General features: G+C 39.9%; 1 protein-coding gene across 1 annotated transcript in view; it reads left to right on the forward strand.

The window, feature by feature from the left end:
- The first annotated feature begins 16,243 nt into the window (after nucleotides 1-16,243).
- The window catches only part of LOC116275840 (secretogranin-3), a 39,563-nt gene continuing 28,033 nt past the window's right edge, over nucleotides 16,244-27,773 (forward strand). Inside the window, exons 1-7 of the mRNA XM_031668678.1 lie at nucleotides 16,244-16,724; nucleotides 17,401-17,453; nucleotides 17,962-18,007; nucleotides 18,101-18,316; nucleotides 23,236-23,378; nucleotides 24,197-24,346; nucleotides 27,154-27,331. Coding sequence (XP_031524538.1) covers nucleotides 16,307-16,724; nucleotides 17,401-17,453; nucleotides 17,962-18,007; nucleotides 18,101-18,316; nucleotides 23,236-23,378; nucleotides 24,197-24,346; nucleotides 27,154-27,331 — 1,204 coding nt within the window. The 5' untranslated portion in view covers nucleotides 16,244-16,306. The remainder of the gene's footprint in view (nucleotides 16,725-17,400; nucleotides 17,454-17,961; nucleotides 18,008-18,100; nucleotides 18,317-23,235; nucleotides 23,379-24,196; nucleotides 24,347-27,153; nucleotides 27,332-27,773) is intronic.

A 27,773-nucleotide genomic window follows, 5' to 3' on the forward strand; every position in this document is an offset into this window, starting at 1 on the left:
GAGTGAGAGGGGATCGGCCCACGGAAGACAAGCGGGGGGAAAAGGGGAAAACCCAAACAAAAAAAAAAAAAAAAAAAAAAAAAAAGTATATAACTCGGTGATTTCTAGTATATTCACAGAGCTGCATAACCATCACTGTAAATATTTTCAGAACATCTTCAACACCCCAGAAAGAAACCCCCACCACCCCAGCCTTGAGCAACCGCTAATCTACTCTTTATCATTATGAGATTTATCCATTCTGGACATTTTATATAAACAAAATTATATAATATGTGGTAACAGCCTGACTTTTGCATTGTAAAATCGCACCCTCCCATTCATTGCCTCACGACTAGCAGTAATCTGTCAGGGCAAATATTATTTAAATAGTGAAAACCTTCTTTTCTGATAGTGTTCATTTTGGGCAGTGAGAACAAAAATACATATATTTTTCCAATTTTAAAAATTGTGGTAAAGTACATATAACATAAAATTTATCATCTTAACAAATTTTTCAGTGTACTGGTCAGTGGCATCAAATACATTCATAATGTTGTGCAACCATAACTACCAATCATCTCCATAACTCTTTTCCTCTTGTAAAACTGAAACTCCATACCCATTAAACAATAACTCCCCATTTTCTCCTCCCATCATCCCCTGGCAAACACCATTTTACTTTTGAAATTAAAATATTATATCAAATATCTTTTTTGTTTGTTTTTTGAGACAGAATTGTACTCTGTTGCCCAGGCTGGAGTGCAGTGGCATGATCTCTGCTCACTGCAACCTCCGCCTCCTGGGTTCAAGTGATTATCCTGCCTCAGCCTACTGAGTAGCTGGGATTACAGGGGCCCGCAACCACGCCCAGCTAATTTTTTGTATTTTTAGTAGAGAGAGAGTTTTGCCATGTTAGCCACGTTGGTCTTGAACTCCTGGCCTCAAGTGATCCGCCTACCTTGGGCTCCCAAAGTGCTGGGATTACAGGTGCGAGCCACTGCACTCAGCCCAAATATCCTTAAGTAGCAGTTAACTATCTTTGATCTGTAGAAACCTCTTGTCCCATTGACTTGTAATTCCTTACCATGGCATATTTTAAAGATACATATTCTTTAAAAATTTATGATAGTGCAAAGAGAAGGGAAAGGTCTTTGAAAAAGATTACTTGGCTGTTTACCAAAATCAGGAAGGTAGTTTTCCATTGCACTTGTGTTTCTTCCCTCAGCTCATTTCAATGGGACTCTAGTATGTAACTACAAAATAATTTATAGAGGTACTCAATATGTACCTTGCAAATATTTAAATTAATGGTTCTGTCTCTAATTTAACTGCATACTAAGATCTTCTGGGGAGCTCGTGAAGACTTCCAACGTCAGTGTCCAGGTTCTATTCCATATCAGGGAAATTAGCATCTTTGGCAGCATATAACAGCTGATAGTGATGCTTGTGTACTTAACCTTACAACACATCAAGAGGCAAATAATGTTGAGTTGATGCCGGTGACTGATGCTGAATTTGGTCACCAAATTAAAATGGTGCCTACTAAGTCACTCCATTGTAAAGGCATATTTTCTGCTTGCAATTAGCAAGTAATCTGTGAGGTGATATTTTGAAATCTTGTGACTACTCTGTTCCCCAATCATTTTTCACCTAATGGTTTAAGTGGTCATTGATGATTCTTGTAATATGAGGTTGTAAAGTGGTGATTTTCTAATTCTAGAACTCTTTTCTGATTTGTTAGCTTGCATTCTTCTGTAAAGAAGAAGGATTACTCCCCAGCCCCCACCATTTTTTTTTTTTTTTTGAGTATCTATTATGGGTTCATGGATTTTTATTTGTCCAAAGTATTACTCTCAGCTATCCTCAGTCACTACAGTCATTATTTTAATGCTAAAGTTGTCTTGACTCTGGTAATTGAGGATCACTTTAAACAGGGCCTTGTGTCTGTATATATGTTAGTTTTTTTTAATTCAAGTATAATATACACACAATAAAGGACCTAATTACAGCTTGAGGAATTTTTAAATATGTATACAGCCATGTAACCACACTCAGATCAAGATATTTACTATTTCCAGTACCCTAGAAGGCTCCTTCATGTCCCTTCCCTACCAATACTTACCCCCAGACCCAGAATAATCACCATTCTGACTTCTACCACCATAGATAAATTAGCCCATTCTTGAATTTCATATAAACAAACACATGTGTTCTTTTGTGTCTGGCTTCTTTCACTCGTCATTAGGTGGGCAAGATGTATTCCTGTTGTTGCATGTGGCAGTAGTTCATTCTTTTCTACCACTGATCACTTCAGAAGTGAAATTGCTAAACAAAGGGGTACATATCTTTTCATCTCAGGCATCTGGTATATGTATTTTTAGGCTTTTGATTTATATAACCCACCTGCTTTCCAAAAGGCTTATGCCAATCGCTCTCTCACCAGAACGATATACTTAAGGACACGTTCTTCCATATCCTTGCCAATTCTAGCATTTATCTTTTCAAAAATCTGTCCTAAATTTGAGAAAAACTAATGGCTTCTTTTTTTGAAACATTTTACTTCTCTTATTACTTATTGTGTGGTTATTTTTCATGCTTTTGACCACTCACATGTTTATTATTTGCAATATTTCTTTGTGTGTGTTCTTTTTAAGGACTGAGCTAGTTGTGGAGACAAAATAGGAACACAACCCTTTGTTACAATTATATATGTATAGTATGTATTGTATGTATATGTATGAATGTAAAGTTCAATTATATTATAACTTTTAGTAATTGAATGTTAACCAATGTTATGCAAGAAAGTAGATTCCATGGCTAAAGAAGTTTAGGAAATGTTAAAAACTATTTTTGTTTTTGTGTTTTAAATTGTGGACCTCATAAACTTTATGATGCTAATGTGTAGTGTGAATCTTCTGACATTCCTTTCTCTTCCTAAGAGAAAATTTATGTAAAGTTCTAAAGAAGACAATTTGGGTTATTCTGCCTTAGAGTACATTCTTAAAGTAAGATGTATCAGGAAAACTAAATGAAATGTCCTTTTTTTCCCTCACCTTGGCTGTGGTAAGCCAAATTATACATCTTCTTCCACCTCATCCCACCCCCTAAGGTGTTCCTGTCTTAACACATGGAACCTGTACGTTACCTTCTATGTCTGAAGGGACTTTACAGATGTGATTAAGTCAAGGACCGCATGATGGGGAGATTATCCTGGATTATCTGGGTGAGCCCAGCCTAATCACATGGGTCCTTAAAGGAGAGAACCTGTTCAGGCTGTTGTCAGAGGGAGATGTGACTACTGAAGAAAAGTCAGAAGGAGAAGCAAACTCGCTGGCCTTGAAGATGGAGGAAGGGGCGATGAGCCAACGAATGTGGCAGCTGCCGGGAGCTGGGAAAGGCAAGGAAATGGAGTTTCCTTAGAAAGTCTCCCCTACTGTCTCTAGAAGGAAGGCAACCTTTCTGACACCTTGGTTTCAGCCAAGTGAAATAGGTGTTGGAATTCTGACCTACAAAACCATAAGATAATAAATTTGTGCCACTAAATTTGTGCCACTAAATTAAGCCACTAAATTTGAGGTGGTTTATTTCAGCAGCATTAAGAAACTACTATACTGGTCGACATTTAGTATTGTCAATATTTTCAATCTTTGCTAATTTGAAAATTCAAAAATGATATTTTATATTCATTGTAAAATGAACACTTTATATACGTAATGAATTTTCTTCCTATTTTTGAATTTCTGTTTGTGTCCTTTGCCTGTTTTTCTTTTAGAGTGTTTCTATTTTATCGTTGATTTATATGAGCTTTTTATATATTATGGAAATTAAGTTTTGCAGGTATTTTGCCTAGTGTTTCAAACTTCTTATAACACTTTTGTAATTTTTTAAAACATGAAATGTAGATATCTACTCATTCTTTTTCTTTATGTTTTATTTTCTTTCTTTCTTTTTTCTTTCTTTCTTTCTTTCTTTCTTTCTTTCTTTCTTTCTTTCTTTCTTTCTTTCTTTTTTAAGACAAGGTCTTACTCTATCACCCAGGCAGGAGCACAGTGACATAATCACAGTTCACTGCAGTTTCAAACTTCTGAGCTCAAGGGATCCTCCCTCCTTACCTTCTGTGGAGTAGCTAGGACTACAGGCATGCACTACTGTGCCCAGATAATATATTTATTTTTTGTAGAGACAGGGTCTAGCTATATTGTCCAGGCTATATTGTCCTGGCCTTGAGTGATCCTCCCACCTTGGCCTCCAAAGTTCTGGGATTACAGATATGAGTCACAGCACCCAGCCCTTTATGTTTTCTATCTGTAATATTTAGGATAGTATTTATCTTCTCAAGATTATGAAACTAGGCTGAGCATAGTGGCTCATGCCTGTAATCCTAGCACTTTGGGAGACCAAGGCAGGAAGATCTCTTGAGCCCAGGAGTTTGAGACAAGCCTGGTTAATGTAGGGATACCCTGTCTCTGCAAAAAGTTAAAAAATTAGCTGGGGCCAGGCACGGTGGCTCAAGCCTGTAATCCCAGCACTTTGGGAGGCCGAGACGGGTGGATCACGAGGTCAGGAGATCGAGACCATCCTGGCTAACACGGTGAAACCCCGTCTCTACTAAAAAAAAAAAAAGACAAAAAAATTAGCCGGGCGAGGTGGCGGGCGCCTGTAGTCCCAGCTACTCAGGAGGCTGAGGCAGGAGAATGGTGGGAACCCGGGAGGCGGAGCTTGCAGTGAGCCAAGATCGTGCCACTGCACTCCAGTCTGGGCAACAGAGTGAGACCCTGTCTCAAAAAACAAGCGTACAAAAAAACTGTTAAAGTATTCACACATATTTTTTCATGTTTTCACTTTACATATTTGATCTGTATACGATTTAGTTCAATGAAGGTGTGAGGAATGCATTCATTTTTCTTTTTCTTTTTTGTTTTCTTTTAGACAGGGTCTCACTCTGCCACCCAGGCTGGAATGCAGTGACACAATCATGGCTCACTGCAACCTTGATCTCCCTAGGCTCAGGTGATCCTATCACCTCAGTCTCCCAAGTAGCTGGGATTACAGGTGCATGCCATCACACCTGGCTAATGTTTGTATTTTTTTGTAGAGATGGGGTTTCACTGTGTTGTCCAGGCTGGTGTCAAAATCCTGGGCTCAAGCAATCCACTCACCTTGGCCTCCCAAACATTTTTATAAAAAATTGTTAGCTAATCATACAAACATCATTTAGGGATTAATTATTGCCATAGTTTAAATGTGACCTCCAATGTTCGTGTGTTGAAAACGTAATCACCAGTGCAACAGTGTTGTGAAGTGGGACCTTTCAGAAGTGATTATGTCATGAGGACAGAACCTAACCCTAGGATTAATGGAATTAATGGATTAATGTCCTTATCGTGGGAGTGAGTTTGTTGTAAAAATGGGTTCAGCTCTCTTGCACACTCTCTTGCATGTGATGTCTTCCACCATGTTATGATGCAACAAGAAGGTCCTCACCAGATGCGACCCCTTGATCTTGGACTTCCCAGCCTCCAGAACCATGAGGCAAATAAGCTCCTATTGTTTATGGCTTATCCAGTCTCAGGTATTCTGTTATAGCAACACAAAACAGATTGATTTTAAATGCCACTTGGATCGTATACTAAACCACCATATTGCAGGGAAACTAGTTAGAAAGTTATGACAGTGGTTCTATTTCTCGACTATTTTTTTCTATCCTTGTGCTGGGTCAAGGTGTTTTAGTTACTATAGCTTTATAATTTAATATCTGGTCAGCCAGCTAACCTTCATTTTCTTTTAAAACTTTCTTGCTTATTCACATATGTGTTCATTCACTCAAAAAATGTTTATTGAGCACCTACTCCATGCCAGACTCTGTTCCAAGTGTTGGAATATGAGATAGACAAGGTTCCTGGCCTAAGAGAGGTTGCATAGGTTAGAGGAGGAGATGGACCATGAAGCAAATTTATTAAAGGTTGTCATAAATACCAAGAAAGAAAGAAATAGGATAATGTAATAGAAGATAATTGAGTAAGGACAGGATGAGAAAGAGCTAACTTTGTAAAGACAAACTACAAGCAGAAAGAAGATCAGGTGCACAAGTCCTTAGCTGGGGCAGAGCTTGTATTTTTGGAGTGATATGAAGGGCCTTGGGACTGGAGCAACATGATAGAAGAGAAAAAGTGGGTATCTTCCATGTTCTCCCTTTCCTAGCTTCCACTGTCCACCTTGCCCTGTGCCCAAGAGGGCTGACTTCTAAGGATTGCATCAATGGCACCCCTGCCTTCTGGTTTCTGGTTGAGTTCAGTCACTGGGGGGCACTTGTAGGAGATGAGAGGAAGGAAGGAGAGTGGAGTCAAGAGATTTATTTCCTTGGCTGCCTTTCTGATGGGTTGTCTCCTGCTGGCTGCATCCTCTACTGAAGACTGCAGGTCCTGTCAGTTCTCACACCAGGCTCAGGCTTTGGATGGTAATGGCTCTCTGCTGTGACTGGGCATAGAGGGGTACAATTTCCCATGTTGCTTTGCCTAAACTCCACACTTATCTTTGATCAGACTCATTTTTTAAAGATCACCCTGGTTGCTTTAAAGTATGAACTGGAGGGATGGAGGTATAGGGCAAGAGGAAGGGAAGCAGAGAGAGACTGATAGTAACGTAATTAAAACCAGGACTGACTTGAAAAAAAATCTTGAATGTATAGACACTGAGAAACACAGGACTCAATTCTATTTATTCTTTCAACTTTTTCCATATTTACATGCCAGGCACTACTATAGGCACTCAGAATAGATGAATCAATACATTATATGATTAGATAAATAAATTATATAATAATAAATAGATGGATAAATAAATTATATAGCATGCTTGAAAGAGAGAAGTGGCAAGGAATAATGAAAAAGTAGAACAAGGTCATGGGGTTGGATGTACAGGAGTGGAGAAAGAGGGTGCAATTTTAAATAGCCCATCACTGAGGAAGTGACATTTGAGCTAAGGCTTGGGGGAAGGTGAGGAAATAAACCATGTAGACAAGGGGGTCACAGTAAAGGCTCCAACGTAAGGGTGTATCTGGCCAGGTCAGCAGCAGCAGAGGCCAGTGTGGCTGGAGCTCAGGGCTTAGGGAGAGTGGAAAGAAAGAAGGTCAGACAGGCCACAGGAGCAGCAGAGAGGAAGGAACTGCTGATTTCTCTTCCCTGCCCCCTCCCCACCCACCATGAGTCCACAACCCACCCTCTCGTTTGAGAAGAGCTGAGGATTTTCACACAGGCTCCTCCTGGCCACTGTTTCATGCCTTATTGAAAGTGGGGCGGAAGGTGGGGCGGGGGGGAATCACTAATCTCTGTTAGTTTCTCAGAATACATTCATTCAAAGTATACCTATGTAGTGTCTGACAAGAAATGCTGGCCTAATTCTTCAAGGACTGTTAATTGCACCACTAATCTTGCAGAGGAGTTGGCAGCTAAGTCACTTTGGGTCGCCGGAGGACGACTGACTGGAGGATGGACTTTAGAGCACCAGAGCAATGCTGTTTATTTTCTGCCCCACTGAGGAAGATGTTAAATTGTATTTTCAGAATACCCCTGGGAGAAGGAAGAGGAAAGAAAAATAGTCTGTCTTACTACTCCCTCCCTCAGTGAGGAGTAAATTTAAAGTAAACCTTTTGTACAAAGCTTTTTATCGTGAAAAATTTTGAGAGGATAGTATATTGAACCCCTGTGTATTCATTGCCAAGAAACAATAATTATCAACTAATAGCCACTCTTATTTTTTCTCTGTATCTATTTATCTAACTGTATATTTTTTCCTTGGGTATTTTAAAGCAAATTCCAGGCATCAATATCTGTTGAGCACTTACTGTAAATCAGATGCTATTCTAGATGCTAGGAATATAGCAATGAAAAAAAGTACATAGACAAAAATCCCAGTCCACATAAATCTCACATTCTAGATGTAGGGGAGAGATAACAAATAAAATCAATAAGTGAAGGTGCAATACACTGGATGGTGATAAGTGCAACGGAGAAATAGCAAGCAATGGATGGGAATGGGGAGTGCAGGGGAAGGGGTTACAATTTTAAATAGGGGGCCAGAGCATGTGTGGTAAGCATTGAGATACACTCCTCAGATCCCCCTTCAGGACACAAAGACTTATTCCTCCAGCTGCGGAAAAGAACCTCTTCATCCGAGGTCATGCGGGGAAGGCTCACACCCAGTGACTGATCTACACAGAAATATAAAAGCTGAGCCCTCCCACCCCAGCTCAGCACAGCTTTAAAGAGTCCTCTCATCTTTAGAATTCCTTGTAGATTTGGCAAGTTCTTCTATCGAGACTGCATTGCAGCTCAATTTGTCCCTCTGCCAAATCCTACTTCCTTCCCATTCCTTCTCTTCCATAGGAGTTGGTTCAAGAGCACTCCCTAACAAGCTTCCTGCATACTAATTTCCACTTCGGAGTTGGCTTTTCAGGAAACCCAACTTGAGACAGTGGGACTTCCTAAGAACATGACTTTTGAGCAGAGAGATGATATACGTAGGGGATTGAGTCAAGGAAATTTCTAGAGGAAGAGCATTCCAGGAAGAGAAAACAGCAACTGCAAATGTCCTGAGGTAGAAGAAGCAGGCCTGCTGTGTGTGAGCAAAAGCAAGGAACCTAACATGGCTGAATTAAAGAAAGCAAGGGGGACAGCAATAAAAGATGAAATGAGAGTTAATGCAGGGAGCCAAAAAGTATAGAGACATATGCACCATTTAAGAACCTGGCTTTTTCTCAGAGCTGCTTCAACTTCCTAGGCAAGATTTCCACATATTTTTAATCTTCCAGAACCATGAGTCAGGTAAGCGGATTAAACCCACATGGAGCAAGGAAGCCCTCACGCCACATATAAGAGGGGCTCCTAAGCCACCGTTACCAGGCACTTGAGAGCCCAGCTTTGGACGATGCTCTAATGCTACTGGGCCAGAGTTTATCAGTCTCTAGGTCATTGTTTTTCTTTGGGAAGACTTTAGAAGCTCCCTCCAGAGAATCTAACATGGAGCCACGACAAGGAACAAGAACTGTCACCTTGGTCCATTGGAGACTGCCTGCATCTGGACATTGATTCCTCAGTCCCGTGGTATCATCTTTTACCAAATAGGGTCTGATACAACTAGATAGAAGCTGCTTCCCACTGTCCATGGTTGGGTTGACCTCTAGGGAGAAATTCTCTTTGAGTTATCACATCCAGGCCCCAGATACTGATGTAGAGGAAATACTACTTCATGGAATCTGAAATTTAGAAACTTAGATTTAGAAATTTAGAAACTCTCTTAAAATCTATAGATAAGAACTTTAAAAGGGGCCAGGTGTGGTGGCTCACACCTGTAGTCCCAGCACTTTGGGAGGCCAAGGTGGGTGGATCGCTTGAGCCCAGGAGTTTGAGACCAGCATGAACAACATGGCAAAACTCCATCTCTACAAAAAAAAAATTAGCCAAGTTTGGTGGTGCATGCCTGTGGTCCCAGCTACACAGGAGGCTGAGGCAGTAGGATTGCTTGAGCCCAGGAGGTTGAGACTCAAGTGAGCCAAGATCATGCCACTGTACTCCATCCTGGGTGATGGAGGGAGATCCAGTCTCAAACAAACAAACAAACAAATCCTTTTTATAACATTAAAAAATAAATCCAGAACTTAAAATGGGAATCCTGCCCTGTGGAGCCCTCTCACTGTGTTCATGAGGAAGAGAAATGGAGAGCTAAGGTCTGCCATGAGTGCTGGGGTGATGCTTAGACTGTACCCATTTCTACATATCCCCAGCCAGTCCATTTCAGTTCCTTTAACGGATCTGCCACAACTAGGCAAAGCAGGACCTGCATAAAAAGCCTGCATAAAATGACCTGCATAAAAAGCCGCTGTAGGTGCCTAAACACCAAGTCAAAAATTCTTCCAGACCGGCCTTCTTCCTAGTACTCTGGTTCATCAATTCGCTGAGTTTCCCTGCCCCTTTAAGCAGTGAGCTCTGGTTCTTGCTTTTGGATCTCTTGCCTTGGTGACACAATTTATGCTATTGATCACAACTCCAATCATGCCTTCCTTTAAGACATGATTCTTGGTACTTGTCCATCATCTTCACTCACTATAACCACGGAGCAGAAACAACTCATGCTCCAAGGCCACTACACCTAATGACAGAGGAATCTCAATTCCTGCCACCCCATAATAGTCACAGTAGGCCCAGAGAGCAGTGATTTCGTGGAGCCCCTTACCTTGAGCAAAGTCTCTAATTCCTTTAGTCCTGCCACATTCCTGTGCTACTAATCAGCATCTGCATGACCTCCAGGACAGGAGTGAGTCAGGGTGGGTGCCCGTCTCCACCTTGTCCTCTACCTGACCTCAGAGGCCCAGGAACAATGACTCTGGTGCACCTTCTGCTCTATCACCTCTGCACAACCCAGAGAAAGGTGCCTTCCAGCAGCCAGAGGCCAAGCTTCTGATGCTTACTGTCTCCTCCTCAGAAATCCAGATGATCTTGACCAACACTTCTAAGAGTTTGAAGTAGCTCACTCAGGGCCAGCCTGACCACCACACTAATGAAGGGGGTCAAGAACGGCCTTAACTTCATGCAAGCTGAACACACATTGCATGGCTAGTACCTTGTGAAGATTCACAAGGGAGCACATCCCCTCTGTATTTTAGCAGATTCCCCAAGGCTGAACCCTATAGAAAGAAACACCACTTTGTACCTTTTATCTCCCTGCCTGATAACCCCCATACCTGCATCACTGAACAGGGAGAAGAACTAGAATAGTTTCCTATTCCAAATTCCTACTACCACAAATCTCAGCTCCAGAGGGCAGAGGGCGGGTGCTAACCTGAGGAGCATTTGGGAAGTCAAGCATGCCCGTGTCTACCTGGCAGCATTGTCCCTGGAAAATGAGGGAATGGGCGGGGCTGATGAGGAATTTGTGCAGTATGGCCACTTGAAATACACTCGTGGAATACACTTGGAAAAAAGGTACCAAGGCTTATGTAAGAGAACTGCTGTAGATTCATAAGATGATAAGATTCCATTAAACAAACATTTATGACCTCTTTACTATATATGCTAGGCACTGAGGTAAATAGATGAGTACTGACAAGCCCCTCCTCTCTAGGAGGTCACAATGAAAAGGACATAGAAGTAATGACAGTACACTGTGAAAAACTGTTTAGAATGGCACTCAAGTAGTAGCAGAGTGTCAGAGAAGACAAAAAAACCTTCCCACCAAATTTTAATCTCCCTTCCACTGACCTTATCACAATGTATTCTCACATCCCAAATGAAAACAGTTTATTACAATTGTCTGAAACATAATGGAATATGAGACATTATAGTATATAAAACGATTTACATAGACTATGTTGTTTTATTGTTCTTTTCTGATTATAAAACAGCATAATACTTACTCATGTTGAAAATTTAAAGAGCTCAGAACTGCGTAATGAACAAAGAAAAATCCTAACCAGGTAACCATTGTAAATATTATGGGAAATAGACTTCCAAATAAATTTCTAGGTGTGAGCGTGTGTGCACACACACACACACACACACACTTTTTTGTTGTTGTTTTGTTTTTGGGGCAGGGTCTCACTCTATCAACCAGGCTGGAGTGCTGTGTTGCAATCATGGCTCACTACAGCCTCAGGGCTCAAGCTACCCGCTCACCTCAGCCTCCCGAGTAGCTGGGACTACTGTCATGCACCACCATGCCCGGCTTATTTATTTATCTATCTATTTATTTATTTTGTGGGGGTGGGAGAGATGGGGTCTCCTTATGTTGCCCAGGCCAGTCTCAAACTGCTGGACTCAAGAGATTCTCTTGCCTCAGCCTCTGTAAGTGTTGGGATTGCAGACCTGAGCCACTGTGCCCAGCCACACACTCTTTTTATAATAGGAATCACATTGCTGATAGGCAACCTGATATTTTAACTCAACAATGCTAACTCATTTTAAATACTGTATTTAATGGTGTAGTGAGCATCTGTTGTTTTTTGTTTACTTTATAGCCTCACCCTGATTCTTTCTGGCAAGTCATTCTACCCTTATGGTTCTTGAGTGAACCCTCAGTCATAGTTCTTACATCTTCCTCCTATGGCCCCGAGGGTAGGTGACTGACCCAACCTGGTTCAACTATGGTACAAGCGAGATAAGTGAACAAGAAAAGTTTACTACTTTCTCCTCCTACCCACTCTCAGATTTATTTCTGGCCCTTTTCACTCTGTAGGTGGCCTATATGATCTTGTCATTTGGGCCTACTTTCCCTATTCACATGCCCTTTTCTTTTCATTTCCATGCCTTCACTTTCCTTAAGTCTTGTTATTTGCTCATTTCTATTATTCTTTGTCATTTCAACTTTCCTGTGATGGTGACTTTCTAGATTTCACATTTATTTCTCCTTTCGTCTATATCAGCAGCCACCTCTAGTGCTGGCATCCTGTGTCGGTCTCTTTCACAGCAACAGATCCATTCCTATAACGCTGTAACTGCGAGGGCCTTGCCAGCTCAGGCTCTCTATTCTTAGCCCTTTTATGAACATCTCTTCTGTGAGACTACTCCTTTGTAATGAAAGTGTTGACTGGAGAATTGTACTGACAGTGTCATGATCCTCCAATGTGGGATAGCCATCAGCATTTGAAGGATATGCATTTGAAGACCAAAGGTAAACAGGAAACCCTCCATCCCTTCATTTATTTAAGCAGATGGATACCTAGACCCTGTAAGAAGGGCTGAGAAATCAAAGATGAGTGAAACAAGATCCTTTCCTTGAAAAATTCACAGTCTAGTGTGGTAGAAAGACAGATATGTAAGCATGTAATTACAGTGAGAGATATAATTTTATAAATACATGTACAAAATGTTTTCTTAGAAAAATGTGCAACAACAGGACATGCCCCTGAAGTTTGCATTGGTTATCACTATCAGATATTTCCTCTTTTTTCTTATCTGTATTTTCAGAAGTTTTTCCTTCAATATGTATTTATCATTTTGGAACTAAGGAGAAACAAAGCATCTACACAAAGTAGCATGATGGGATATATGCCCAACTGGGAGTGTGCATGGTATCCTGAGGAAGCAATGATCTCATCTAGGAAGTCAAAGAAAACCTTGCAACATCTGCCTTTCCATTCTTACTCATATGGGTCTCTCATATGTCACCCAAATGCAAAGCATGACCTTTGGATCCTGGTCCAAGTAAACCAACTGTGAAAATATTTACAGTATGAGGCAAGTGGGGGAAATTTGAATCTGACTGGATATTTGATGATACTATGGTATTATTGTAATGAAGAGGAGGTATGTTAAAAGCATTGCAGCAATGTTAGAAAAAAAATCCTTATCTTTTACATAAATATACTGACATACTTTGACATACTTATGGATGAAATGATATGAAGTCCGGGGTTTTCTGTTTGTTTCTTTGTTTGTTTGTTTGATGGAGTCTCTCTCTGTTGCCAGACTGGAGTGCAGTGGTGCAATCTCGGCTCACTGCAATCTCCGCCTCCTGGGTTCAAGTGATTTTCCTGCCTCAGCTTCCCAAGTAGCTGAGACTGCAGGCGCCCGCCACCACACCCAGCTAGTTTTTGTATTTTTAGTAGAGACGGGGTTTCACCATGTTGGCCAGGATGGTGTTGCTCTCTTGACCTTGTGATGATATCTGGGGTTTTAAATAAGTAAATAATTCACTGGGGATATGAAGTAGATGGAAATATAGAATAAAAATAATGGTCAGAGTTAATGATAATTTAGGTTGGGTAGTGGATTCATGCATGCTTATTTCACTATTTCCTCTACTTTTGTGCTTGAAATTTTCTACAAAAATACAATAATAATTAATATATTTTTTCTGTAATAAATGAAAACATCCTACAAATGTCTGTATCTTCAAGACTTAGCCCAAAAATCATATTCTCCACTAGTGAATGAGCACACCACAATTGTTCCATTTGTGTGGACAAATGAACAAGCAGCATTGAGAAACTCACTGTGCATTGTACATTGTCAATTTAATAATTATCTGATCTGTGTCAATGCTATTTGTCTTGTAATTTCAACATATATTTTCATATTCCATGTTTATAGTGTGCTCACACATAAGAATCAAATATTTTAATCTTTTTATTATTAATAAAAGGGCTGTCTTCTCTTTGAAATCTTTCCTGACCATTCATTCCACTATTTGGACAGACTCTACTTGAACTTTGCACATACAAAAAGGACACTTAACACACTTTTGTGCTTATTCATTCACTTATATTTAAATAAGAATAGTGTGTTGCATGTGAAACCTGTTCACCAACTAGTTGTTGTTATATCCACAATCCTTTCTCTCTACTAGGCTATAGTGATATAGCAGTGACTAGTGTCTTACTTGTCTTTGTACACCCAGCAACTATCTCAATACCTGGTACATTTTAGATGCTCAATAAACACCTGTTAAGCGAATTGATGAATAAATACAATTTAGGATTACTCCATTCACAGATCTATACCAAGTCCAGTGGGATCATCCGTAAGGCTGAATAATGTAAACTAATTCATGCCTATGGTTTACTCAATGCTCCACCAATCATTTGATCAGAAATATAACATGATCCTAGATTTAGTGTCCATTTAACATAATCACTTTAAATCCAAATGGCAGAGAGAGATAAAATACCCTTTTTCTTTCAGGCAAGCAATGCAATGTACTCAACAGATATCCCTGACCTTCATTCCATCCTGAGTGTCTCCCAATTGCAAACATATATTGAGGAGACAAGTGAGTCAGAAATGGGACAAAGGACAAAGTGAAACTGAGGGATTAGATCAGTGAGTCTCAGGATCAGTGAATGGCTATTTCAGATAACATTGGGTAATGTTTCGTAAAAGCTGAAAACATTTCATGACTTATTTTCTTAGGCTGTATCAAAATATTCTTGGTATCAAAATGACTAGTTCAAAACATGTACCCATTTGATCTTCATAATAAGAGTGTGAGGTAAACAGAGCCTGTCATTTCCATCTTAAAGAAAAGGAAACTAAGGAAATGTACCCTTCATTCAGCTGGGATTTAAAAATATGACTTAATTTTTTAATGCAGTATAATGGGATAATAATGCTATGTTATCACTGCCAAGAAAGAGCTTTTTTGTTTTGAAGGAGCTGTTAGATTTAGAAGTACTCTTTAGATCCTGAAAGGAAGTATTTGAGTGACTTCCAAACTCAAAAACCTCCAGAGCGAGGGAGATTTGTTTGTCAGCTTGGTTGTTTGTTTGTTTTTAGGTACTTGAATAACTTCCTCCTTGAAAAGGAGGGTGCAGAAATCAAAGGCCTGATTGTGCTGAATCCTTCTCTTTGGTCATTATTCAGACTGGTTCCCAGCATGCCGCAGTCCAGAGGAAAAGGTCCAAGTTCTGTTTAAAAATCAGACTAAAGAGCTTACTCAGCACCCTGCTCACATTAATGTTGCTTGTTTTCATTATTTAAAGTCTTTGATAGTTCCTTGTATGCAATAACCTTAGGCTTCTGGGAGTATTCTTAGAACATAGGAAGCACCTCCCTAACTTAGTAAAGATGAAAAATGCTTTTCATGACTATCTCCTCCCTTGAAGGACCCCTGAAACAGCCAGGTCTTTGGACATAATTAAATTCTGGGCAAGATTTTACAGAAATGCAGCTTCTTTTTTTTCTAATTTAGTTTTGTGGTGTGTGTGTAAAGTGGGGGAGGTTCCACTTGGTGGGGAAAGGAGAATTTGCCATTGCTGCTCTTCTACTCAGGACTGATGGAGACATTCATTCTTAGGGGAATAGGCAAAAAATTGTTTTTGTTGTTGTTGTGTTTCAGCATCAGAGAGTGAGAGTGTGTTGCAGCAATCTGACTATTTGGAAGACTGCTCCTTGAATTTCCCAATTCAAAAGACTCGGTAGAGCTGAGGGATGCTTGATACGTCAACACAGACCACAAAAGGCAGGACTTTTCTAAAGAGATTAGAATTATATCTACCTTTTGGGTACACGAGGTGAATGGAACGAAGGGATTCTGGAACAGATATCCCGAAAGAAGAATCGCAAAGCAGAACTCCTCGCACAAGGTTATCTAAATCTCCTTGACAGGTGTACAAGCAAAGAAGGCATTTGGCCCTTGAGGTAACGTTTACTTGGGAGGTTAGGACAATTCTGTCACGCTTAGGGCAAGCCAGCTGACCCTGAGCCCAGGAGCACCCTAGGACTGCAGCACAGAAAATACGCCAGCTGGCCGGTCGCTCCTCCTTTGTTCCATTCCCGGGGGATTGGAGTAGCGTTGGAGTCACTGACGCCATCCCCTCCCGCCTCTGGCGTTCATGGAGCATGCGCTTCCTCCCTCACTTCCTCTCCAGGAGGGAGCGAGAGTAAAGCTACGCCCTGGCGCGGCCGTCTCCGCGTCACAGGAACTTCAGCACCCACGGGGCGGACAGCGCTCCCCTCCACCTGGAGACGTGACTCCCGCGTGCCCCAACCCTGCTAATCCATTGACCCCCGAGTGTCAGAGATCCCGCGGCCGCCCAGTCCCGGCCCCTCTCCCGCCCCACACCCGCCCTCCTGGCTCTTCCTGTTTTTACTCCTCCTTTTCATTCATAACAAAAGCTACAGCTCCAGGAGCCCAGCGCCGGGCTGTGACCCAAGCCGAGCGTGGAAGAATGGGGTTCCTCGGGACCGGCACTTGGATTCTGGTGTTTGCGCTCCCGATTCAAGCTTTCCCCAAACCTGGAGGCAGCCAAGGTATGTGAGCACTTTTCTTCTTCCTACCTTCCTTTTATTTCGCCACCAAAAGGTAAAGTTTGGTATAATAACGTGAGCTGTAAATCACCCTGCCTCGTTTTCTGATCAAATCATATACATGAATACGAACAGAGAAATCAGTTCGAATTTAGAGACAGAAGACAGATTTTTTTTCTTCACTTTTAAAATGATAGGGCAGTAATATGGATTGTTTTTAAAGATCTTATTTTGAAAAGGGAAGGGAATCTTTTTCACCTAAAGTGGCTCGGATTTTTTCCTAGTTGCCTTACAACCTTTCTCAGATAGTCTATTCATTATATAGGCAGTATATGATGAAAGAGCTTTTAGTGTGCCAATAATACCAATCCAAATTATGCTCTCTAGTTGAGAAGAGCTGGTAACCCTAGTGTTAGAACTATATGTTAAATTTCTGGTCAGAAAAAAAAAGTGTGATTCTGTCAGCTCAGGAGATACACCAAGATAATAAACAAGGTAATATTGATAATTACTGTTATTGTATAATCTTGATAATCTTTGTTAGTATTTGTTTCATAGTTATCCAAAAATTATTTCTCCTAATGTTTGTTTTTCCTTTTTATAAAGATTTTATTTAATAAGAGGCATATTTTGTCTTTCAATGCACAATTAAATTTATATTCACGTGTGTTTATTCTAGACAAATCTCTACATAATAGAGAATTAAGTGCAGAAAGACCTTTGAATGAACAGGTAGGTCAAAAGTAACATTATGAATGCTATTTCATTTTGATTTAGTTATTATTATTTAATGTAATTATGCTGTGACATTTTGGTCATTTTGAATTTACAAACATCAGGAACTTAATAGTTAATTGACAGCAATTAGGATGGGAAATCTAGTTTTGGTAAATTCTGTGCCCTAGCAGTTATTTATATTGAGTTCTGTATATTGAATACATAGAGTAGCTATATAATAACCCAGTAAGCTCAGTATCACATCCACTCTGTTGTAAGATTGCCTAATTTACCAGAGATTTCTCTTTCACCAATATTATAGGAGAAAGGAATTAACACTTACTGAGCATCTGCCCTTAATTTTATCTCATTTAATAATTATAACAGTGCTCTGAAATAGGAATTATCCACATTTTACAAACAAGAAAATTAAATCCCATGGAGAGTAAATCATTTGGCTCTCATACTTGGTAAGTGGTGGAGCAATGATTTTAAACCAGGTCTATCTCCTGTTTGTTCACAGATTGCTGAAGCAGAAGCAGACAAGATTAAAAAAACATATCCTCTAGGTAAAAAGAAATCATGTTGATGTTAATTTAAATAATGTAGGCTATGAGAATGTGAACTAAAATGGCTGTGTTGGTTTGGGGCTTTTCTTCCAGAAAACAAACCAGGTCAGAGCAACTATTCTTTTGTTGATAACTTGAACCTGCTAAAGGCAATAACAGAAAAGGAAAAAATGGAGAAAGAAAGACAATCTATAAGAAGCACCCCACTTGATAATAAGTTGAATGTGGAAGATGTTGATTCAACCAAGAATCGAAAACTGATAGATGATTATGATTCTACTAAGAGTGGATTGGATCATAAATTTCAAGGTAAATGAGAAAAAAGAATTTTTGTTAACGTGGAGTTCCCTATAGTGGGTTAAGAGAAAGTCCAATATTTTAAAAATATCTTTTAAACATTCATAATCCTTTATTAGTCAAGTCAAAAATTGAGATAAAGCATCTATTTACAATAATGTGTAAAGCCCCAGCTCCACAGAGTGCCAAATTTTATTTTCCCTTTAAAAATTCCTTTAGCGATGCTCTGAAAACATTTTTAATCTAGTATTTACATTTTATGTTATTAAATTCATTTGAACATTCAAATTTACTTTAAAAATTAGTACACACAAAATATCATAATTTTCAAATAATTAGATCAATAAAGTACCCTCCCACCCTACCCAAAAATGTGAAATATCCACTATTTCCTTTTCAATGTTTTCTCCTAGTCATATCCTTTCTCTGTAGGTCATCCTAACCTTTACATGGCTTCAATTACATCTATATCCTGATACCCTGTATCGCTAGGCCAGGCTTCTCTTAGCTATACACTTATTTATCTGTTTACCTATTTGACAGTTTCCCTTGGCAGTCTCAGAAGCACCTCAAATTTAGCATGCCCATGATTAAATTCATAATCTGTGTCCACCTCACAACTTAGCTCTCTTAGAGTACTGTTTCTTTAGGAAAGACACTACTATCCATTCAGTTTTTTAAAGACAGAAATCTAGGATCAAACTACTTATCTTTTCCGTCACCTTTCAAATTCTAATCTGCCAAAACTTACTAATTTTATGTCTTATGCATCTCTCAATTGTTTTTCTCTATACTTGTGCAAACTCCAATCCTTGTCCAAGCTCCAATTATGTCTCATGTAAACTATTGCAAAATCTACAGTTCTCCCAGCAACCACTCTGCCTCTCCCCAACTCATTCTTCATTTGGCAGCCAATGTGATAGTTTCCTGACTTGAAGTCAGGAGTTCAAAACCAACCTGGCCAACATGGTGAAACCCCGTCTCTACTAAAAATACAAAAATTAGCCGGGAGTGGTGGTGGGTACCTGTAGTCCCAGCTCCTCGGGAGGCTGAGGCAGGAGAATCACTTGAACCCAGGAGACAAAGGCCGCAGTGAGCCAAGACCACGCCACTGCACTCCAGCCCGGGCGACAGAGCCAGACTCCGTCTCAAGCAAACAAACAAAACAGGAAAACCAAAGTCCTTAATGAAGCTTGCATAGTCCTGCATGGACTGCTTCCTGACTACATTTCTAGGTTCATCCAGCACACATAACCTGATAGAAACCTTGTCCTTGCCCTTCATGGCACTTCATAAAGTTTGTAATCTTACCTTCATAAGTGTGACTATCTATGATTAATGCCTTTCTCCAAAACTAAACTGAAAACTTCATAAGAATAGAGACATTGTAACCCCAGTGCCTGGAAGCCCATGAATTTATTGAATAAATTTATGAAAGAATGAATGAACGAATGAAATAACAGATGAGGGAATAAATGAACTGCCATACCTAGGCATTAAGGAGAAAAGTATGTTTTTCATTTTGAGAACCAGTGCTTAGGAGTAAGTACAGGTTTCTTCCCTGTCCTTATTCTGTTCCATGGCTACAGGAGATTTATGCTGATTATCTCTGACAGAAAACAACTGACGATTAAATATATGACTTTTATATGACAATTAAATAGTGGACTTTCATAGGACATAATGACCTAGGAGTATTCCAAAGTGTCTTGTGTACCTATGAAGTGGAATGGAGGCAATGGGTATATATTTTGACATATATCGTATGCCATGCTACTTAGGGAAATTTACTTTTTAAAATCTTGAATTCAACTTTTTTACCTAAAATATTGGGACTACAAATAGACACTGATTATAACTGCAGACAAAACAGATTCAACCACTGCAACCGAAGTGATCATTTGATTTAATAGAATAATCTAATATTGAGTTGGCTGGATTGGTCAAACTGGTTGTACATGCAGGCAGAGACATAGATCTGTTTTTGATCTGACTACTAACTTGAGCAACTAATTTTTTAACTGTTCAACATTTTATTACCATCCCAAATATGTTTGGAACTACCAAGTGCTAGTCCTAATGACTTCAGGTTTACTGTAGGAGGTATTAACTCCACTCGAGATCACAGAAAAGACCGGCCAGGGTTCTTGGAGACAATGATTTGTGAGTAAGCTTCTGGTCTCCCCTTGTGCTCTGGAAATCCTGAAACCAGGGGGTTTTGGCCACCAAGTTGAATAGAGCCTCAGATGCATGTAGACTTCATCCCAGAGGGGAAGGTAAAGGAAGCTAACTTCTGCCAGATGTGTTCCCATACCTACTCTTGCCTTTGGGAAGCTTCCAAACAGGTTTGTGCTACAGGACCCATCAATTCTCCTTTTCACTGTTTTCTATAGTATGCACAATTTAGGATCTCTCCAAATTTCTCTTATAAAGCAGTGCTTTGGGCCTCCTGTATGCATTCAAATATTTATTGAGCAATTGCTACGTATTGGACTATGAGCTAGACAATAAGCCCTGTGTAGTCAGGGAGCATGCCTAACTTTTACATCACTCTATTTCCAGTGTCTGACACATAGTAAGGCTTCAATTAAAATATATTGAACAAATGAATGTCAAGTGCTATGTTAGATGCTAGGGATTCAAAACATAACTGGACAGATGATGACTTGGGACATGACCCTTTGACATTCACTTAGAATGTTGTGGCTACTTAACAAAAGTTATGTGTTAAACCCATGTTTGGCTCCCCTCTGGGAGTCTATACATGGAGGGTGAAATACCCCTTCATGAGCAGGAGGGAAGCCATTCTGGGTCATACTATCCATTTTAGAAGAGTGAAGGAAATCAGGGAAAGGTGAGGAGCAATGGTCACACGTTCCACTGTTTACCCCATCCAGCAAAGCGCTGCTAGGGGAGACCTAAGTTCCTGGCTCAAGAGAGTACAGCGGTGTAGCAGAGCAAAGTCTCTTCAGTGGGTTACTAACATCCTCCCTGTTGTGAAGTAAATGGACTGAAAAACAATCATCTCAGTTATTTTCCAGGTTTAGCAGGCAACCAATATTCCTCCTTTTATGGATCCTGAGGGATAAGTGGGAAGGGAAATAAATTCTTCCACCTCTGCATAGACTGGGGCAGTTTCTGCTCTGTGTATTCCCGAGAGCCTGACTTGCAACCCACAAATGGAAAAATCAGACACATAATAGTGAGTCTCTGCTTCTGAAAAATAGATGATGAACCAAATTTTCAGTCAGCCAGGAGGAGAACTGATTTTATGTTTGTTGTTTGTTTGTTTGTTTTGTTTTTCTTAGGGGCTTTTCTGCTTTTTTGTCTGTCTGGTACTCAGCTCGAAGGGCTCATGGCTCATGGGCTGGCCAACAGCTCGGCAATTTTGTACTGACAGAGAACTTCCAGTCCTCCATGTATACTTACTCCTACTCATTTTCCTAAGCTTCTTTCCAAACAAGAAGAAGATATTCTGCCTGAGGCAGCATATACTTCTATTTTCATAGAGTCTGAAAGAAAAGCCAAAGGAGATATTCCCTGTCCAAATCCCCAAAACCCATGGAAGAAAAGAGCAGAATCAGAAGAGAAATACTAGGTTCTTCTTTCTTTGAGTGAGTGTGATGAGGATTGTCTGGGCAGAATCTGGCCAGAGATTCAATTTCCATTTTCTCTAGAAGATAATTGCAGTTCCTTTATTTCAAAATACAAATATATCGTGCATAATAACAATAATACTTTAGCTTTCATATATTAAGTTGGTGCAAAAGTAATCGCGGTTTTTGCCGTTAAAAAGTAATGCCATTAAAAGTAATGGCAAAAACCGCGATTACTTTTGCATTGACCTTAAGTACTTTTCAATCTAAAAGGTACTTTTACATTTTATTTCATCTGATCTTCACAACAATCCCATGAAATAGATACCTTATTAGACTCCTTTACAGTGATCCAAGGATATAGCTAACCAGAGATATCACTGGGGCTAAAATTCTGATCTTTCCAATCTTCCCGGAGGAAACAGGGAGAATTAAGAGTCTTGTAAATTTGATCCATTCAATGTGGTATAGATTGGAGATGACTAATAATTGATTCCTGGAAGATCTCCATGGATGTGCTACAATGCTTCGTTGCCACTAGCCCTTTCCCTCAGGATGGGCCCTTACTTTGGTCTGAAATCGTATTGCCAAATGTATTTCTAGGAAAGCCAAGGGTACATATTAGCATGCTTCTCTGCAAAGATTTACATATTGCTTTGTGCAGATCTGTTGCCACATTTCAAAAGTTTAAATTCCAGGCACATAAAGTAAGTTCCCTGTTCTCTAAGAATGAGTCTTGTTACCTTAAGCTGCCTTTTTTACATAAAGACACTCTGATACAGGGTCAGTTAGAAGTAAATATTTATTTTAGGTGAGTCATAAAATCTTCAGTACACACTCTCTGATTCTGGGTGTGAGGTAGAGGTCCCTGCCCCTACCCCAGGAATTTGCCTGCAAAGGTAGTACATGTGGGGATATTACCAAACAATCTATTCCCTGTATGGAACTGAAATATCAAATCATACAATATATAGAAGGGTACATTGAATAATATGACATGCTATATAAATATGGCATACTATGTTAATAAAAGGTATAATATGGTTTGTATTGTTTGTGATAACAATAAATGGAGAGGGCTTTTGTGTTGCCTTTAGCTCTTCCTTCCTCTTATAGTCACCTAAGAAAGTTCCAGAATGTCCATTATCATACTAAGTTTTTAACATGAAGATTAATTTTATTTCAAACTAAGGGTTTCCGTGGACCAAGAACTACCATAAATACATCTCAAACATATCTGAGTGTACAAAAGTGAAGTACAGATTATAAGTATAATATGATGCATGAAACAGATCTATGATCACTATGGTGTGAAGTTGTGGTCGTTCTGTCTAGATGATCCAGATGGTCTTCATCAACTAGACGGGACTCCTTTAACTGCTGAAGACATTGTCCATAAAATCGCTACCAGGATTTATGAAGAAAATGACAGAGCAGTGTTTGACAAGATTGTTTCTAAACTACTGAATCTTGGCCTTGTAAGTCATGTGCATGGAAATAAACCAAATTCCTAGTGCAGTTTAGAGTATGCCAAGAAGCCAAGTCACTTGACTCAAGTAGCCAAGTGTTTATCATGTGTCTTCCTTTTACTAGGACCCATAGGTTTTAAGAAAAAGTAAAGCACCATTCTTTTTTTCTGGGAGTTTATCATCCATCAGAAGAACTAGGCAAGTAGAACTAGACACATGCCCCAAATGCCAGCTGCTTAAAAACCATAAGAGCCAGAGAATAGCTTATTCCAACTGGAGTAAGGAAAGGCTTCAGAGGAGAGGCGCATGAAGGAAGCTTAGAGGGATGGTTAGGATATGACCAGCAGAGGTAAAAGACATGTATGTGACAAAAAAGAAATAACAGGAGCAAAAGCATGTGATCTATATTTTAGAAACTCCAGGTGATCTCATTTGAATCCACCTCAGCTTGGCTCCTCTCCCCTGATCTGGCCCTGGCAGGCTTTATTAAGATGCTAATGCTGTGGGATGTCAAAGGTTATCTGACTATGACCTAAAGCTGTGGTGGAGCAATGCTCTGGGTGTTTCTCAAAATATGTGGTCCGTGGGTTTCAAGAGATAGGACTAACAGCTTGCATGGTGGGCCCAAATATACTTCTTCCAGGAGTGCCAAGCAATCCCTATAACAGCTAGTATGTGGTGCAGGCATAAGTGAGGGCTGTCTGAAAGATGGTTCAGAAGAGTCTTCTTTAAAAAATATATGTTTGACTACAGTTTAGTCCGCATTTCTTTTTAAATCACAGGACTGGGAATATAGCAGTTATATATGTTTTGCCTTTTTATGACAGATCACAGAAAGCCAAGCACATACACTGGAAGATGAAGTAGCGGAGGTTTTACAAAAATTAATCTCAAAGGAAGCCAATAATTATGAGGAGGATCTCAATAAGCCAACTAGCAGGACTGAGAATCAGGCTGGAAAAATACCAGAGAAAGTGGTATGTATGAGTGTATATGTATCTGCATGGATGGATGTGTGTGTGTGTGTGTGTGTACTTCTATCTGTATAATAATTAGTACCTTACTTGATACTAAGGAAGATTTGAGGTATGTGGCATTTTTAGCCCATTTATAGTCAGGTCAGTCATGTTGGCTCAAACCTATAATCCCAGCACTTTGGGAGGCTGAGGCGGGAGTTGAGACCAGGAGTTCAAGACTAGTCCTGGCAACATAGTGAGACCCCCATCTCTACAAATAAAAATAATTAGCTGGGTGTGGTGGCACAAGCTTATAGTCTCAGCTACTCAGGAGGCTGAGAGAGGAAGATCGCCTGAGGCCAGGTGTTTGAGGTTGCAGTGAACTATGATGGCACCACTACATACCAGTCTGGGTGACAGAGTGAGACCCTGTCTCAAAAAATAAATTAATTAATTAATTTTAAAATATGTATATGCATAAAATACCAAAAAGTTAAAAATATAAATGATCTCCACTTTGAAAATAATGTAAAGATTATGTTGTAGTCTATTATTTGGTAAAGATTACATCTTATACCCCACAGTAAAATAATACATAATAATATGTGAAGTAACAATATCACATAATAACAACTATATGTACAGTCCCAGTGAACTGCAACCAAACATCTCACAGTTCCTTTGGTATCCAACATCTGTTCACAGCAGATGTCATCATCTGTGCCCAGTCCCCCCACAAAGAAGTGGGTTGACTAGATCGTCTGCTCCACCAGCTTTTGTGTTCCCCAGAGCCAGCTGCCTAATGCTGCCTCTCTGTTCTTGGCAGTGCTCTTCCACCTGCTCCTTCCCCTTTTCATTGGTTTAGATGCCTATTTACCCAGGCTAATTTCATCCTTCCTTCCCTTTATTGGACTCCTTGCCTCTTCATTTTTTCCTTGGCACCAACCAAGCTGCTGAGATCTTTCTCCCCACCTTGAATTCTCTCTAAAACTTTAGATGAAACTGATCATAGGGGGATATCAAATTCCTCATCTGTCCTTTGATTTTCTTCTGTAAAGAACCCACACCCATGGCTCCTCATCTCCTCCAACATCTTATCTCAAATACAAAGACTATAGAGGCTGATAATTCTGTTTTAGAGAGGCTAGAAAATAGAAATTGGGTCTGGATTTTTTTTTTTTTTTTTTTTACTGGGTAGCCTAAAAACTTTCCTCTGCTCTCCTTACTTCCAATCCTCAACAGCTGCCATCTTTTAAAGCAGCTTTTGAAGATTCACCCACTCAAAAAAAAAAAAAAAAGTTCCAGATTTATAAAAAAAAAAAAAACCCTTATGACTTTCACCCAGGCTTACCAGTCTGAGCTAAAACTAACAACTAACATAGCTATTTCCATAATTCTTCACTCCCATTACATAATCCTATTCACCCATCTCTAAAATGTTCACATGCTTGACCTGTGTACTCATGTTACCTGAATGCATCAATGCAAATTAAATACAAATGAAATATTCTTTCAACAAATATTTATTGAATACCAACTCTGTACCAAGCACTGGAAATACCATGCCCATTTAAAAAGACATAATCCCTTAATCATGAAGCTCAAAGTCTAGTGGAAGAGGTAGATCGTGTTTAAATCATCATGTATTTTCATTACAAGTGCATTAAGTGCTCTGAGGAAAGAAACATGGTTCTGTGAGACCTCAAAAAAGGAGCCTGACCTGGACTTAGGCTCAGGTAATTCTTCCCTAAGGAAGTAACTTGAACTGAGAACCGAAGGTCAAATAGGAGTTAACTTGTGAACATGAGAGGCAGCACACAGAGAAGGATGTGTGGAGTATCCAAGCAACTGAAACAAGCACAGTGTTGCTGGCACAAAAAGAAAGAGCAAAAAAAGAAGAGACTGGGAAGGTGGACCCGGGCCAGACCATGCAGTGCCTTATGAGCCATGGATGGACTCTGATCTTTATTGTAAGAACCATGAGAATTTTCTGGTCCCCTGAAGAATTTTAAGCAAAGGAGTTACATGATCGGACTGTTAAAAAGAGAACTCTGGCTACAATGTGGAAACGCAGTGTTGGGCACAGATTTGGGGAGGGTGGTGTTGCAGCTAGCAGGTGAGAAACGAAGGCTGCTTGGACTAGAGTGGCATAGTGGAGAGAGAAACGTGCAAATTTGGGATAAATTTTGAAAGCGGGGCCAACAAGGCTACTGATTGATTGGATGGGGGAAAAGGAAGAAGAGGCAAGAAAGGCTCTTAAATTTCTATCTAGTTCACTGAACACAGAATGAATCATTTACTAAGATGGGAGCCATGGAACAAATATCAGGTCTGAGAGAAAGGATTTTGTACACTCATCCAGACAGCACTTAAATTTTACTCAGAAATTCCCAAGAATGACTGCCCTGCTAGGGATAGACATTCTAACAGGCTTTCCTGTATCCTGACACCAGCCCTCTTGGTGGATTCTGTGAACTCAAAGTTTCCCTCTTCATTAAAAGGCAGTTTTTCGAGGAGAGACTCATGAGAATTTATGGAGGTAAACATGGTCAGAGAAGGAGCCCAGAAATTCCCCTTTTTCCCCTGAGCAGGATCCAGGTTCTTCAGGGGATTTCCCTTGAGGTAGAGCTCCTTTCCCTAAGCTTCAATGACCTTTTCAAATGACAAGAGCACACATGTCTAGAAATGGGTTTGAACCTGCAGGAGCTTGCAAAGGTGGGGGAATTCTTTCTCTTCACATTTAAGGGCATCACAAAGGAAGGAATCAAGCTGGAGTTTCACTAGTTCTAACAAAATGTTTATTTTTTATTGATTTTTCCCCACTGGAGACTCCAATGGCAGCAATTCAAGATGGTCTTACTAAGGGAGAAAACGATGAAACAGTATCTAACACCTTAACCTTGACAAATGGCTTGGAAAGGAGAACCAAAACCTACAGTGAAGACAACTTTGAGGAACTCCAGTATTTCCCAAATTTCTATGCATTACTGAAAAGTATTGATTCAGGTAACCACTGTGTAGTTGTGATTATGTGGAACAGAAAGAGGAATTCCAGGAAATGTGTGGGTGGGTTTTTTTCTTCCTGTTTTCAGTTTCCAAATATAATCTTCAATGACATACACTGTGGGCTTGGGGAAAACGGTTCACATCAATTTCTTTTTTCCAAAGGAGCATACCAGTTATGAAAATATTTAGGAAAGGATAATCAGGAAAGGTGATGTTTCTGGATAATTTAATCTTCTTGTTAACAGAACGTTCATTTATTTGTTCAGCAAACAAATACTGGACACGTGCTATGTACAAGGTACCGGAAAAGACCTAGCACCAAGATGGATATGAACCAGGCAGTGTCCCTGCCCTTACCCAGTTCAACCTCAACTCTTATTGCAACTCTTTTTTTCTCAGCTTGATTGAGGTATAACTGGCAAACAAACATCATATATATATT

Source organism: Papio anubis, chromosome 7 (assembly GCF_008728515.1).
Source record: "Papio anubis isolate 15944 chromosome 7, Panubis1.0, whole genome shotgun sequence".
In the NCBI taxonomy this organism is placed as follows: Eukaryota; Metazoa; Chordata; class Mammalia; order Primates; family Cercopithecidae; genus Papio; species Papio anubis.